General features: G+C 39.0%; 1 protein-coding gene across 2 annotated transcripts in view; it reads left to right on the top strand.

Annotated features, from left to right (window-relative positions):
* Positions 1 to 1,564: 1,564 nt before the first annotated feature.
* Positions 1,565 to 17,539, top strand: part of LOC102296582 (prolactin receptor) — a gene marked incomplete at its 3' end in the record, with an annotated part of 53,918 nt that continues 37,943 nt past the window's right edge. The window contains 1 exon segment of one of the 2 annotated variants that reach the window (XM_005950256.2): positions 1,565 to 1,914. Coding sequence is in view for 1 of the 2 variants with exons in the window: in XM_042215170.1 (XP_042071104.1) it covers positions 14,170 to 14,210 (41 nt within the window). 2 annotated transcript variants of the gene reach the window in all.

The raw sequence follows: 17,539 nt of genomic DNA, 5'->3' as shown, positions 1-17,539 counted from the left end.
CTCATTGGTTAAACATCGGCAGCGACACAGTGAACAAACAGAGCAACATACAGTGGAGGCCTTGCAGCACAAGGGCCCTGAATCAAACAAGCTGCTCCTGAGAATAATCTGATTATTTTTGTCTCCGTGGGGCAGAGCTAATACTGATCCAGGATGACTGCTCTTTCACACGTCGTGTGGTACTGTCAGCGCTGCTGCAGGATCAAGATTTTTTTCCCCAAAAGCTGTCAGTGCTATTTTATGCTTCTCCCTCGCCACATTTTAAAGTGAATAATTGTACTTTTTACTGCAAAACGTGTATCTGACAGACGCAGTTATGTCTCCAATTAATATTTTATATACTAAAAAACAGATGACGTCTTTAGAAATTGTGCACTAGTATGATTAGACAAGTGGTTTCCAACCATTTGGCTTGTAGACTCATTCCTTAACCTTTTTAGGTAGCTTTATCTAAACCTCTTTTTAAAAATCAAGATGAAGAAAAGTCTATAAAATTCACATATTTGTGAATATATATATCACTCAGATGTATAATGTGGCCCCACTAAAATCTGAAACAAAAGAAATAGTGACAGTGAATACTGGACTTTTATTTAGATATTATTTCCTTTTATTTTGTAATGTTGTGGGATTAGTATTTTTATTCTTTCATCATTTGGGCGAGGCTTGTAACAAACACCCCAAGACATCATTGCTTTGTTTGTGTCAGATGAGCCTGGTTCTGCTGGAAGTTTCTTCCTGTTAAAAGGGAGTTCTTCCTTCCCACTGTCACCTAATGCTTGCTCACAGAGAGGCTGTCTGATTTTAGGTGTCTTCTCCTTAATTCTGCAGCGTGTAGCTGGGATTTGGTGTTATACAAATAAACTGGAATTGAATTAATTTTCTCCTGCTAATTAATCCAGGTTTACTGTATAAGAATTTACGACAGGACATCCTCACTTATTGGTGCCCATTTCCAAACAGGATGTTACGCTTGAGTACTTTGTTAAACCTATGAGGTAGCCTGACATGCAGCTTCCCAGAAAGATATGTACACCTTGTGGTAACAGAGACAGTAATATGAGGTATAACCAGAATATACTGATTAATACGGAGATCCAAAAGTCCAAAGAGAGACCACAGAAAGTGAAAGACATTCTGATACTGCGAAATAAGCAACAGCAATGGGAAGTGGGTGGGAACCAAGAGAAACGTGTCCCTGCTTCCAGGAGAGCCACTGAAGTGACTACCATTTTGTCACATTACAGCCACAAATATGAATCAATTTTATTTGAATTCCACATGAAAGACCAATACAAAGTGGTTCCAAACATTTTTTACAAATAAATAACTGCAAAGTGGAGTTAGTGCAAAAAAACAAAACAAAAAAACGCAACACTATTTAGTCATTTATAAATTTCCTTTCTCTTAAAACTGGGACTTCTTCATATGAACAAACTGGCTCTAATTTAGAATTTATTTAAAAATGTTACCTTTTTTTTGTTTCTGTTTAAATTGCTTCATTTAGCGCACACGTTGTATTTCTATTTTGGCACTAACTGTCTTCCACACATTGCTCCTCGGAGCAGAGCGCAATGGAGACGAGGAGGTGGTTCAGTAAAGATGGGTGGGGGAGTCCAGAGCTCCAGCTGGTGTTTGGCTAATGACGCGGGATCAGGTGGAGGAAAAGCTCCTTATGGAGGGGAGGGGGACAGAAATACTGTGACAGGGTGGTGAAAGGCGCATTCGCTCCGCGGACAGCACATCAGCACCGAGCAACAGCAGCAGCAGCTGTTAGAACAGCTCCCGACTCTTCGTACGGACTTCATCCCCACTATCTGCTCAATCGACGGGCCACCGGCCGGTTCCTGCTCCCCGCGTGGGTTTGTGTTTGAGGAATCGCGCCACAGGAGGCGTTAAAGAGGCTTACTCCAGGTAAGACGGATTCCTGCTTTTTAATCTGCAGGTCAAGTGCGCCAGTTTGTAAGGTTAACAAGAAGATCCCAGTTTACAAACTTCATGTAAAGCGGAAAGAAAATGCGTGAACTGTCTGAAGAATCACACAACTGTTTATTACCGCTTATTTATTTTATGCAAAACCCCAATAGGAGAGTTTTTACCACAGTTTGCTTACTGAGGCCCCCCCCCCCCCCCCCCCCCACACACACACACACATACACACACACACACACACACCTTGAATCCATCGAAACTATAGTAACTATTGTCAATTACCTTTAAAACTGATGCTATTCTGTGTGTTGGAGTGAACATGTTTATCTGCTGACATTTGATATAAATACGTTTCTTTTTAAAATTTCGTTACACCTGACAGTGAAAATGCTGCCTGAGGAGCACATGTATGTCAGTATGTCTGTACACCTGCTCCTGTGTGTTTTGTAAGTACCTTTTTGAGAAGACAAATGGTCAAATTTAAGTTTTTCCCCAAAAAATAATCGATGCAGAAGCAGATGTAGGACAAGGAAAGAAAAGAAAAAGATCCGTGAAGTTTCTTAAGCACTTATCGAGTTCAGGATATCGAGGATGGCATTCAAATTACTTTAGTTATTATTTGAATTCACTTTTAATACAGGTTACTTTAATTAAGTGCTCTGACTTAAAATTGTTGTTTTCTGCTCATTTTAAATATCTCTCAGTGTGGTTTGAAGTTTGACCTTTTGTGATACCACACGGTTCAAATATCATGTCTGCTTCTTGATCAAAAAACCATCCAAAAATATGAGAGATATCAAGGAAAACCATTGTCAATGTACAGCAGGAGTGTCAAACCTGTGTCCAATCTGGGTCACTGGGTGACCTCACAAAGTGTGAAAATTGCAGTGGAGTCATTAATTACAGACATTATCGATACGACACAACACCTGCTGTGGTGATGGCAGCGGTGCTTCATCACAGTGAAAACATCTGGAAAGTTAAAATTATTTCTAGGATGATGTAAGTTGCTTCAAATAAAAGATGTGAAATACTTCTGTTTAGTTTCAACAAAGCAACGGCTGTGTATCTTTCCTCTTTGATCTGTAATTGTGTGGTGCATGTAATGACAGCTGTGTCACTGAATGTGGAAAGACGTTGACACATCATTGAAAAATGCACTTATTTTTTTAAAGATGTCAGGATGTTCGACCGTTTTATGAATAATTTAATGAGAAATCTAACCTTCTGGTGATCAAATTGGGCCCTATGTGATCTAGGAAGTGCCCATGTTTATGTGCTATTGAAGAGTAAGGTTTCAGGCAGACGTAAAGGAAAATAAGCAGCGCTGTAATAAAATTAAATCTGTAAGCATTTAATTCAAGTTGGGGTTCATCTACTCAACATTTGTAGACATTTTGTACACAAATACTTCAGGAATAATAGAAAAAACCCCAATAATATTTCTGTTAAATAAAATAAGACAAACTCTTTGCCTTCAGTAGATGCTGGTCAGCTGTGCTGGTGTCACCAACAAGCAGCTATTCAAGGCTCAGGAAAATCCCTGAATTTTAGCTGAAAGAGTCAATTAATGTAACCTAAAATCATCTGATCATCATTCCAGATTCTAAAATGTGGCACTTTGTTGCTTTACTGTTTGTTTGTTTTTTTTAGTCTAATGGCTTTCTTAGTGTATTAATGCTGTATTAATTCTTAGATAACCATTAACTGTGACTTGGACCTTGGAAAGATGTAATAACTACAGTCAGATAATGGAGCAGAATAGAAAACAAGAGTGACATTTCAGAACGTGAAATCGATGCTTTTTAAGATTTTTCTGCAGACACCCAGCTCTGTGTGAGCTTATCTCTGCCCAGTAAACCCCTTCGCCCTCATGACCCCATGTGTTATAACAGATAAGAATGGCAGCAAGCATACATTCAGCCACTTCCACAACAATGAGCCATAAACAAGATGTTTTCTGAGGCTTGTTCAAGATCAGTTCAGTTCCTACATTAAGAGACGACTGTGCACAGGGATTCGCAAGGACGAAATTCTGGGTGCAGTTTTGTGAACACATCTGTTCTTTTCTTCTTTGTCGTCGTTGCAAATGTTTAATCACATCGCCACCTTCTTCTTCTCTGAAAACTTTTGTCTGCATGAACTGGGCTTTTAAAGTCAGGAGAAAGTAGATCTTGTCATCTTCTCTAACTGAAACTTCTAAATGCAGCTCAAGTATGGGAACAGAGGGCATTTACAGCATTTATAAAGTCAGTAAAACACACAGATTGAGCATTTCTATTTTTGTTTAATCCTTATGTTGTTGCCTTTCAGACGTGTCTGCACTCTAACTAACTGATTTGTAGTCACTGGGTACCATCTGCACATACTTGGAAATGCTTTCTAATGATATTGTGAACAAGAAGCATAACATGAAAGATATCGAACCTACTACAGAAAACTACAGAAAGCTCCATAGCTAATATTAGTGTTTGAGGAAGACTTTATAAGAACAATTTGGAATCTGTTAGATTAATATGATTCAGACCAGAGCATCCAAGTTGTTTTCAGTGAGCCCAGCTGAAGTCAGAGAGAGGGTGATGATCATTAACCCTATTTAATGATTATTTCCTCTGTTTCTCTATCTTCTGTTTGCTCATCACTTCAGAAACACTGAGCATATAAAACCACTAAATAAAAAAAACACAAGTTGAGCATTTCATGTTGCATTTGAGGTTGACATTGCTGCAGACCTAACTGTAAATTAAAGACTGTAGATGCTTTTCTTTTCATTTTCTTTCATTTACTGTATTTTTAGTCACAACAGCAGTTGTCTCAGTCTGACACAGTAAGATAAGGTGCTACAATGCTGGAGAGAGAACTATAACAATCAGATCATCACATTTGAGCAGGACTGTGTTTTAGTAGTCCCCCAGCAGCTTGAGCGTATAGCAGCTTAACTAAAGGATGGCTCACGGTCACCTGATCCAGCCCTAACTGTAAACTTTATCAAGAAGGAAAGTTGTAAGTCTAATCTTCAATGCAGAAATAGTGTCACTCTCCCAAATCCAAACTGGAAGTCTGAGAGCCGAGTGCTCTGTTGGGATAATAGACCACTTGGTCTCAAAGGAGCAAAATAGATGACCTAGTTTTTCAACATCACTCTGAGACAGGATGTTTAACAATACCGCACAAATGGAAAGAGCAAGGTCTACAGATTTGGTTAGTTTGTGAGTTAAAGACACGTCTTGGTCAGAAGTGACTCCAAGTTGTTGATGAACAGAGATGGGCAGTAACGCGTTACTTGTAACTTTTCATTTTCTTTCATTTACTGTATTTTTAGTCACAACAGCAGTTGTCTCAGTCTGACACAGTAAGATAAGGTGCTACAATGCGTAATCAGATTACAGTAATGCATTACTGTAATCTGATTACTTTTTTCAAGTAACGAGTAAAGTAAGGGATTACTATTGCAAAATCGGTAATTAGATTACCGTTACTTTCCCGTAGGAACGCTGCGTTACTGCGTTACTAAAACCGTGATTTTTTTGTGAGAATGTCTCACGACAGTGACGTAAGCAAGTGCGACATTTGTGACAACAGCTGTGTGCAGATCAATAGTGGATCATATATCGAGTGCGGGAGAGAGTGTGAGCGTGCAGCTTTTAAAGCTTGGAAGTACTGACCTTACTTTGAGTCTGATTCCATAAAAAGTGACAAAAACATTAGTGTCCTTTGTGCGTGGGAAGAAAACGTCTTTTAACAGCAAAAAAAACCCCTAAACTTCCAAACAAGCACCGAGTGTGCAACGACGTAATGGGAAACTCACAGAGAAACTCACGGATTCTTCCACTGACCGCTGCAGCACACCTGCACCAGGGTAAACCTCCGCCTACCCTACTCCTGCTTTACAGGTGAAAATAGAGCAACAGGACCGATAGTCTGACTTTATTTATTTTCTACTGTGTTTTACTTGCATCTATTTGAAAGAGTGAGTGTAAACACAAAAAAAAAAATTATTTTATGTGCTGGAATGTGCAGAAAATAGGTTTAAATGTTAAATAAATTTCTTCCAGTCAGAGAATGTTGCATATAAGTAAATTTTTGCTTGATGCATAAAGTTAAAAGATTAAAACTAATAAAACAAGTTTTAAAAAGAGACTTTTCCATTTGATTACATTTTGTATGATGGATTAGGTAGAAAAAGTAGAATTGGGCTGAAAGATCTATCGCTTTATCACCTCTTCAGGTTGTAAATCGTGTTTTTAAAAAGTAACTAAGTAATTAATTACTTTTGAAAATAAATAATCAGTAAAGTAACGGGATTACTTTTTTGGGGAAGTAATCAGTAATTAGTTACTGATTACTTTTTTCAAGTAACTTGACCAACACTGTTGATGAATCCCAATCTGCTGCAGACAACAAAGGCAATGATGGAAAAGATTTTCAGGTTTTCAAAGTTTTGGGAGATCTAATCAAGTGTGCAGCTTTTTTTCCCGTAGTTTTTGCGCCATCTACATTTGGGTCAGTGTTGTCATGTACCTGTTTTTATTCAGAAATTGCTTTTCTCCACAGTGAAATTCTCCATTTGATTTGCAGATTGAATGCTTTCAAGAGAATGAAAAGGTCATGGCGACACCAATACATGAATGTATTAAAATGGACACCAGATAAAAATCAGTATCGATTTAATTAGAGCAGAACTCTGACAAAATAACGGAAACATCCCATAGTGTCTGACGTTTATACCAAGTCAACTTGTTGATCCCAGGTGGAATGATCTGCTAGGCTGCTATCTGCATAATCAAACTCAATGACTTTCCTCTGCTGTGATAGGTGAAAATACATGATCCACTAACTGGACTTTGGGCCGTGCTGCTGATATTTTATCCATCCAGCTGTCCATCCATTTCTTTCCACTTCCTCTGGTTTTTATGCACTAGGTGACCTGAAACCTGTTAGGGGTAGAGTTAGAGTTAGCACCTTAAACTATTTGGCAAATCGGCTAAAATTCACTTAGGATACAAGAATGGCATCCACCTACCTTAATATTAATTTGTTTAAATTATGATCATGAAGGCATTTTAGTTTTGTGTTTAACAGGAACATGTTAGGAGGTCAGGCACAGCAAGTGACCCATGCCTATTAATGACTATTCATGAGACCTGCCACCACACAAGCTTTGACTGAAATTCATAAATACCACTGTAGTTACTATAATTGTTGTTACTGACATCAAAACAGCTACATATGATATAATGCACTTTACTACACCATAAGGAAATGATTGTCTAGAATTGCAAGGACACTGAATTGGGGTCCTGGACGGTGGTAATGTTGCTGTTTATAAAAATAGAGTTTCCGTTTATCTGAAAATAAATTGAATGTAAAAGAAAAAAATGACAAAATAAAACTAGCGAAAGAAAGTTTCAGAAAATATTAAGAGCTGTTCCAAAACCAGGTCTACTTGAAATAAAGTGCGTGGTGTAAGTAAACAATGTTGATAATCACATATAATGATGACAAATGTGCTGGGTAATGTAGCTTCAAAATGATGTCACAAGCATTAATTAGCGGAAACAAAATGAGGGGCTTTTTTTTTCCAAAATAAAGTAACTTAACCGTGTTACCTTGCATGCAAGCACTAATTAAAGCTCTGCTTTTCCACAATGTGACCATGTCAGTAATTTCCATCCAGTATTTACTCTCATGGTCATATAGAGTACAGCTAGCGAGTGCTCTGGCGCCACTCTCCTTAGTAATTAATTTACATTTGGGTAGCAGATCACCAGCTGCTAGCGTCTCGTTTTTTGTGGCCTGGTTCTGCTCGTTTATGGCTATTTGCTTGTGAAGTGGTGAAACAGGTTTGTTGTTTCCACCTTTAGTGGGAGCAGTTTTCTGCTCAAGTATTGAGTTTTATTCGAGATTGTTTTAATAGTTCCCTTTTTTTCCTACTAAACCGTCAATGGAGGCTCACACGTGGCTCTCACTCTTATCCATGACTGAGCTTGTTGTTATGTATGCTAGGGAAGCTACAGACTTGGTGTTGCCATATTACTGATCTTAAAATGTGACACGTTTGTACCATGTAAGAATTTATACTGGTATATAAGAGGATGGTATTATTTGGCAAAGTCCTAATTATAATAATGGTTACCAGGCTTATGATACTGTGTGGTATATTACCATATTTTTCGGACCATAAGGCGCACTGGATTATAAGGTGCATTAAGTGAAACAAAACAGTCAGATACGTCAAGCTTTAGTCAGCTTATTCTTCTTGCTTCCTCCACTTCCATACCATTGATTCATTAATGTTGAATGCTCTTGCAGCTGCTCTATTCTCATGTTGTTGCAGTATATTAATGACTAACCTCGTATTGTGGATGGATTATCTCAGTTGTCTCCTGACTGAAGTTTGGTCCATTTACAGTATCCTGCCATGTGATTGCATTTGTCTCTAACCATCAGGAACCCTCATGTTAACTTTTATCAAGTGGAAAAAGGTTAGCGTTCATCCTCCAGCTTCACTGTGTTTATGTTATGCTAACATAGCTGTGTCGCTAGCGATCACATAGCACATCATTATATACCAGCTAGCCCAACTTCAGTAACCCTACAAAATTCACTGCTGTTTGGTTTTCTGTCTTCATTTATGCTGGAAGTGATAGCAGAGCTGTAAGTTTTATTTTTTTCAGAAATCTCTCAGTCAGAACATGCTATATCATGTTTAGGTGGAAACTAGCTAGCTAACTTCATACATACGGCGCTCAGGATTATAAGGCGCACTGTCGATTTTTCTCACAGCACAAAGGGTATATTTTTTAGAAAGTAAATTGATGCATTTTATTTAAAATTATTTTTTTAGCAAGTGGCTAAAAGGCAATGTGGATTTTAAGAGTTTAAGAGCCTTGATCTGTCCTAACAGTGACTCCACCAGTTAGCTTTTTTCTTTGTTCGCTGATCTAATCAACTTTTACACTGTTTAATCATCCATACATTAAGATGGACATATGAAGCTGAACCACAGACTTACCTGAACTGCAAGGTTATTCTCCCAACTGGCAACCATAGCCTGACAAAGGGCACCTATTCTGTTCCTTTCCACCTCTAAATGTATTATTGATGGACCCTACTGAAGTAGCTATGTGTTATTTACAGTTTGAAAATGAAATATTGAAAAAAAAACAAAGTCTTTTCCACAATAGATCCCAACCAGCCTCAAGAAGAAGGGAGAGAGATTTAATTTTGAGCATCTAAAGAACCTGAAAGTATGCCAGATCTGACGTGCTAACTCAGATGCTGTCTTCCGCTCATTCTCTGTCTGAAACAACCTGTTTTAGCTCTTTCCTCTTTGAGGCACTTCTTCTGATTGGCTGACACTATTAAAGTGAAAGTTTGACCAGCAGGCAGTTCTGATATGGCAAAAGATGGCCATATCAGGGATACCCACTCTCTGTGACATTAGAAAAAAAGAAGAAGAAAGAAACAGCATCCTAAAGCCTGAGCATTTGGCTCACAGGGATTAGTTGTACAGTCACTGACCTCGTTATTTAAAAGCAACGCAGGTTCACTTTAAAAGTATTTTAGAGGACTGTTCTGCTTCCAGAAAACTGGCCTGTGCCCGACTTTCAGTGCCCTGAAATCTATAGTAGAGTCATGAAGTATTCAGATTTGTTGATTAAAGTTGTGTTATTACCTTTTTCAGTTATTAACTTTACCTAAATAAGTTTAAGACCCCTTAAACAACAAAATCACGAGAGCACACACTGTGTTTAAGGCTTTCAGCTCAGATTCAAGCTGTTTCAAGCAGACTCCAATTTTCTGGCTGTGTTCATCAAAGATTGCTGTGGGATTGGGTCAACATGGACATGCAGGATTATATAACGCTGAAAACCAAACATAACATGTGAGTTCCTGTGGATCGAACGCCCCTGTCCATTCAGATCTATATTTCCTTTGTGCGTTGCCCAAGGCACTGTGATGGTTTGGTGGAAAATGGAAACCACAGAGCAGCATACATCCTCCAGATAAGACTTATCACTGCACATGACAGTTAGAACCGTGGTCACAGAGTGACAGAAACATGTTCTTGTACTTTACAGGGATGTGAACACAAGTTAATTCCTGGGAGGACTTTCAGGTCTCTTCTTTGGCTGTTAAAGGGTTGGCATTAGTGCTTGAGCAGCTGTCATTTGCAGGCTGTTCAGCCCCTGGTGTCTGTTCACTCCAGCATGGTCTGCAGATCAGCGAGCAGAAAAGTGACAGCATTAAAGTCAGACGTTTTCATTGTGGCCTGTGCGCTTTTCTTTTGAAGAATTTACACTGGATTGTCGGAGCAGGTCAGTGATTTGAGGATTTTCTGTCTCGGTCTGAATTCAACATAAGGCAGCCAGCTAATCCCATACACTGTGGAAAAAAAAGCTGTTTAGAAAAAAATAAATAAGACAAAGCACTCGCAGGCTGACCTTTGGACTCTTAAGTAAAGCTTGTATCGCTTACACACACAAACACACACACATACACATGTCAGGCTGGAAAGAAACAGGTCATGCTGCTCTGATTAAGCTGTAAAGGAAATGTACATGAATCCAGAACTGAAAAATAAATATATAAGGCAGCAGCTCTCAAAAGGGTGAAAAATATGGAGCGCAATTAAAGTCTTTCTGGAACAAACTCTCAATGCTTGGCAACCATCTTGGTAACACCTCTTGGCAATTATTTTGAAGCCTCTATATCAGTGGTTCCCGATCTTTTTTTGCTAGCCCCCCCTTTGTTTTACAAGAAAATCTTCATGATGTTGCGATGCTTCAACCTCTGCATTTGTGTGGGAGCCGTGTCAAAAAACCTGTCCATTATGCTAGCAGTGTTGTTAACTTGTACACAACTTTGGTGACAGTGTAGGATCAAGTGAAGAAGGCCCTGGTAACACAGGCCTACAGACTGGTCCAGGATCAACTCATAATCATGGTTGCTAGGTAAAATGTCATTCCTGGGCCGGTTAGCAAGAAACTCCTTGAGATTGCTGATCAGCTGAAACACAAACTGGAAATACAGACTTCAAAGTAAAAGCTGAGTCTTTTGAAACGTGTTTGATAAAACATTCATTATGGGCGTTCTCTGTTTCCAGTTTCCTACTGCTACTTTTTGAGTTTTACTACTGCTTGATGATTAGTAAGCAGTAAGTAAGTGTTTGCACACAAGTCGGCATCTTCCTTGTAAATTACTGGCAAACTCAGCACCTCTTTGCAAGACGATTTTACCTAACGACAGGCAGCAGCCTTCAGCAAACACCCACCGACTGATTGGGAAAGACACATTTTTCCTTCGTCACCATTGGTTGTATAGCACCCAATATGGAAGACTTTTCCCTAAAAGTCTCAGCTTTTTAAGCTGTTGCAGGATTTTCCTCTCTTTAATTAGAGGGATATATCAGAGCTTCTGTGTGGATATATCACTGAAACAGTGAAGAGCAACCTGACTTTGAACTTATTATGCACTTGTTATAAAAATCAAGAGATGCACGATTGGCTGAAAACACACCAAAATGTGGTTTGTGCCAGGAGATGTGATGTCACTTGTGGCGTGAACCACCGACCACGAGGGCAACAGCAGCGGGTAGGACGAAGGCTTTACTTTCTCTGAGGTTTTAACTAAAACCATCACCAACAGGGGGCAGAATTTCACCAGTGTGTGGTCGGTAGATGCCCGCCTAATACAGCCCCCCCCCCTACCGCCCACACTACCACACTACCACCCACCTCCTTTGTTGGGCTTTTGTTGCTCTTTAAAAGTCATCAAGCTTTTGAGCCTTTGTCAGGTTTGATAAACTGGATGGCACAGTGATACATAAACTTGTGCTCCCTTCTTTAAAGTCACTACACGTTTATTTAGCCCATATTTTACTGCTTGTGTTTGGATGTAATTAGAAACTTAATTTTTAAAGGTCAGCGCCTCGCCTGTGGGGAGCGCAGCGCCGTGACGAAGCAGCAGCAGATGCAGTAGCCCTATTCTTTTAAAGTAGGAGATAAGGTTTAATTTAATGGCTTTTTGAATGTCTGCTGCAGCCCGTGACCACTTTTATAAGCTCACAATCACAGGTTTGCACAGACACAGCAGCATGGAAACATTTAATTGTTTTTTTGTGTTTTTTTGTGTCTCACTGGCTGCATACCTGCATGTCATCAGAATGAGAGGATGAGAAACACATAGCAACTTGCCACGCAAGGAGAGTTATCTTTTTCAGTCTTCATGACAATGCCAGGTCGGGGTCAGGTGACCGTGGAGTCAGCACTCCTTTGATCTTCTTTGGTCTTCAAAGCTTTGAGGCGTGTTTGGGCTCATTATCCCAGTGCATTTTGAATCCTTCTTCACAGAGATGCAAACCAGAGGAATAACAGAGTCTATTTGACTTTAATCTTCCCACCAGCATGTTTCACTCTGCATTTGATCCCCTTAAGACTGGGTGAGTAATCGGGTCTTTAATTTCACTAACAATTTCTAATGAAACTGAAAGTGTGATAATCAGGATTAAAAAATATATATTCTTTTTTAACCACAAAGCTCTCAAAACTATCAAAATTAGCCTGCCAAAGACTCCAATCTTTCCCACTGGACAGCTTTGGAAAATGTGAAAAAAGACATAAATTTTAGACTTTTAACTGTATTTTGATACAAATTACAGCTTGTCCTGCTCACCCACAGTCATTCATACTACAGTAATAAAAGTAAGAGACAAACAAGCAAGCGACAAGAAAGTTCTGATTTATTGTAACAGGGATGTCTAGGCAGTGAGCTACAACAAGTCTTTCAATAATTTTTCACGTCTTACAATTTAAGCCCAAAGAGCCGCGCTGACACATTTATTTAATTTCCTACAGCAGCTTTTCATTATCAGATCGTAAAACTGAGGCATACTGTTGAAATTGCACTTGTTTTTCGACTGCCAAGATATCTCAGGGATTGCAGTTTAACTACTTTACACTGACAGAAAGGGGAGTTTCACCAGTTAGGATCAAAGTGCGCTGCATATGGATCCCAATGTAAAATTAGTTTGACATCCCTGATCTAGAAGAAAGTTTCTGTATGCAAACCTGTTACATACAGTTCTCCAGTAGTGGAGCATTGCCATAGGTGATGGTTGTCAACTTTTCACGGTGCTCCCTTTGTTTCTCCTGCTGCTACCTGAGTCTCTAGTTGTGCCCTACAGTAAAGGCCCCTTCAGAGTCAAAAACACCTGTTAGCCTGACCTTTTTATCCCCATCCACCTTCGTTTTTCTTTAAATCATCATTCAAATTATACCTGAATTTCATGCAAATTCCCAGAAAGGATGTGTTTTTAAATGATGTTAAATGATGTTTTTAAATAAAATGATGTTAAACTGAAGATAAAAATGTTCAGATAATTATAATTATGATCTTTACGATAAGCCAGCAGACCTCTTGTGTTATTATTCTCTTTCTCTTTATTGCCTCTGACTGGGATTTAGTCAAGTACAGTGAATATTAGTTGAGTGAATTATGTCAAAAGGAATTTTTTTCTCCATAGTTCACTGTGAAATGCCGGTTCATGATATTTAGCCTTGTTTTCCCTTTTGGGAAAACTTTCAGAAAAGCCCCTCGTCCTCAGAATCTGCTAATAGGGGCTCACTTTTTACTATTCACTGTTCTCTCTCTATTTGGTTCCATCTTTATTAAGGTATGACAAAAAATAACTAAAGAAAGGAAATGATACCTGACTTCAGTGTGTATACATACACACACATGCGGAGCGTATATCTTTCTACACATCCCTGTAACACGTATAACCAGAGCAACAAATGAAGCAGTTTCATCCTACAAATTGAGCATAAAGTTCAGAATGTCAACAGAGTGATGCTCAACCTTAATCCTCTTCAGATCAGCTGATCTCAGTGCCTGCCCACATCAGCTGATTTCTCGTCAACACATCCCATTGGTAAATCTCACACAGGGAATACTATTCAAGCTGCTTTTGTCACAGTCCCATGGTTCTGTGCTGTTTGTCACTTTTGAATTCCCTTTTTGTTTTCAGTAGTGCTTTGGACACGTTACATTTCAGTTTTTTTGTAGTATTTAGAGAAATTCTGATTCAGTGTTTAATTAATAAAATAATAGCTTATTAAATGATCTACAGCTGGGCTCTAACATCTTTGCCTGAGACAAATTGGGTATTAGGAAGAATTCAATGATGAGTGGACCAGCAGCTCTTTTAGTTTTTAGCACCTGCAGCCCGAGGGAATGACTGCTTTCACTGCCTGGGATCACACCGCTCAATATGTGTGAGTGCAAACAAGCAAAGTTACTTTAGAGGGCTGACTCACAGCTCTGCTCTGAGCTGGTGTCCTGTTTTGTGCATGTGTTTCACTGCATTTGTTTGTGCAGTATGACGATTGCAGTGCTTGGAAATGGAAATATCAAGTTCGATTTGATAAGAAGGCAAAGACGGAGAGGAAGACGTGGCACATGCTCTTCTCTGATTTCCTCTTCCTATTTTGCTGCCATGCTGCTGATCACCTGTTTGCATATCGGTGCCTGCTCCACCTGCATTTACACCTGATGGTCTTAAATGACAGACTCTCAAGCTTTGTTCTTTACCTTGAAATGAGGCTTTACTCTGTAGGTATTTAGGGGTAGTTTAGGGGGGAAATGAATGCAGGTTTAGGGTTATAATAGTTAACCTTCAGATTTTCATATAAGTCACACTTATCTGCTCTCTTTCTGTGTCTGTAGCCCTGGTCCAGAGGAGAGAATATGTAGAAGTGCATAGAGGTTAACATGAATATGTCTCATTTAAGGTCATCTTTTCCTGTTCTTGTTGGCCGAGCTTCATGAAATTTGGCATAAAGTGTCCTTAAAAATTTAAGGGAGTGGAGAACAAAAGAAGAATTATATACAGCAGATGGGCAGTATCTGAAAGTCATGTCCTCAAAAAACAGGAAAAAATCCAGCAAAGACCTGACGCAGGACCTGAGAGATGCATCTGGGTTTTCAGTTGATCATCTAGTATTCATTGAAGCCTTATCTGAAGTGGTCTCAGTGGAAGAGTGGCTGTCAAGGAGCCATTCTTAATGAAGGGAGACAGGGAGAAAAGGCTGAGGTATTAAAATTGAACAAGAACTGCACTGTAAATCAGTGGCAACAGGTCTGATGAAGTGATGAATTCAGATTTGAAGTTTTTTGGCGTAAATCATTGTCAGTATGTAGGGAGAAGTTCAGGAAAGAAGTACAGTGAGTGTCTACAGCCATCAGTAAAACACGGTGGAGGCTCTGTCAAGGTTTGTGGTTAAACAAATGGTTGAATTAAGAACACAGAGATGTACCATCACATCTTGATTCACCATGCAAAACCATCTGATTAGGAATGGCTTCATTTTTTAGCATGACATGGATCCCAAACACTGCCAATGCAGTAAAATCATACCTGGATAGAAAAAGTCAAACTCTGTTTTGATTTTATATACATTATTTCCATGTATGCATGTATGTTTCGGTAAATCACAGGATCCATTTTTCTTGCTCAAGACTTTTTGCACAGTATCGTACTATATATATTGACATCACCATGGGAGTCTACAGAACCTAGAGTTTCACAGACTTCCATATTAAAATGTTCCACTTTTAAGGTAAATTGAACATGTTTACAGTCTGTTTTTTGTTTTTCTTGTTTTTACAATGTGAAATTCTTTTCAACAAATTTACAGGTTTTGCACTTTTATAAAAATCAATCGTTTTCTGTAATTCGGGGCACTTCAAATAGCAGGTTCAGTGCAGGTTCAGTTCGATAGCCATCCACTGGGTTTTGTCTCTGCTAATTGGCATTACTTAACTTATCTTCTCAACCATGTCTGTGCTGTTGGTTCCTTTTGGACCATGTTAACAATTAATATGGCTTGCTCTGTGCTTGATTGAGGTTAATTATACTAACAGACAATCCAAGAAGCTTTTGCTCCATTTTAGCTGTTGCACGCATTCGAAAGGACTTAGGATTGACTTTACTCACCACACATTGTTGACCACAATTTGTTATGATGCTTCCTTTGAATTACTACAAAAATATTTCACTTACTGACCTAGAATTTCACTCCTTTATTCTCTAGCACAAATTTCTAGCTGCTGGTGCATTTGGAACAGTCTAAAAGTACAAAGGTTCAGAATTCAAATAGTGTGACCCATGTTATGAAACAAGCATTCCAACAACAACACCTCCTGTTTGGCACTAACTTGTCGAACCACTATAATCGTGTTTCGCACCACCAGACATCTCTCACTCGCAGCTGCCCAGTTGTGATCTCATCACATCTGTTGAGATGTATGTTAATGTCAGAGGGTGAGCTAACGACTTAACTTCCTAAATTGATAAATAGTGTTTTGGTGTCTATTTTTTACAACAGAACCAAGATAATCTGATTTCAATTCCCCCTGTCCAGGAAACTTTTTAAATGTATAACTGGATCATAACTACCACATGAGTGGTCATTAAACCAATCATGCGCAGAGCTTCCACATGCTCTTGCGCTGAATTCCTCAGAAACATAATTAGATTTCATATTTTAAGGTCAACAGCATGTTCTGGGGAAAATACACAATTATTTTTTCCTTAAATATGATAACAGTGGTCATATTATGCACTCGACTCCACAGTCCATGAGTTTGTCTCGTGTTGCAGAGTCTTTCCCTCAACTTACGAATAGTAAATTAACTATTAGATGTAGAGTGATTTCCTTCTCTCAGAGACACGTGTTTGTTTGTTTTACTACAATCCACATTCACGGCGTCTTACTCTCTAACTTTTAAGGCCTGTATCTATCACGCAGGGCGACTAACTCTGCCTCGTCTCCGCTAATTGGCATTACTTAACTTATCTTCTCAATCGTGTTTGCGCCATTGGTGCCTTTTGGAGCATTTTAATGCAATTACCCAACAATTAATATTGCCGGAGGAGCTGCAGATCAAACCACAAAGCTCCTGATTAGCCAAGGCCTAGAGATGGGAGCCTTAGCCATGCATTTTACAATTGTGATTTTAAAAAAACCCAACAAAAAAACCCCAACACATTTAACCACCTGTGGCATTGATTTCCATTAAATAAGGCATACATGAAATACAGACAAAGCAATAATTTTTCATTTTCAGCAATGCTGTACTCTACTACATGCTACATAAAGTTCATAAAAAACTTTATGTAGCATCAAACATTAGCGTATTTAAATTTGGCCAATCCCCCGGTCAAGGACCCCATCAGGTTACTTCTGCAACTGCAGTCTCCCATCAACAACTTAATTAATGTTTCCTACATAAGGCTGCTGAGTAGAAAATTATTATTATTGATAGTACTGAAAAGAAGAGACAGCGTAGTGACTGACATTGATTTTACCCAACGACAGCAGTTGAGTGACAGCTTTGCCAGGGATACAGCAAGACCACTTGGACAAACCTGCATTAGAGCCAGTGGGGAACTGCCTTAGAACTGTACTGTTGAACTGTATTGTTTCTAACAGCCAGCAAAGGGGGAATTACCTGGTTTCAAAAAGAAGTCAGATTGTGCAGAAGTTTCTCATGATTTATGCCTTATTTCCTGATAATGATGATGATCTATATTTGTTACACT

The sequence above is a fragment of the Haplochromis burtoni genome, unplaced genomic scaffold (assembly GCF_018398535.1).
Source record: "Haplochromis burtoni strain Fernald_Lab_line unplaced genomic scaffold, NCSU_Asbu1 Contig_666, whole genome shotgun sequence".
NCBI classification, from domain to species: Eukaryota; Metazoa; Chordata; class Actinopteri; order Cichliformes; family Cichlidae; genus Haplochromis; species Haplochromis burtoni.
Note: the sequence above shows the minus strand (reverse complement) of the source record. Positions and strands in the feature narration are given on the sequence as shown.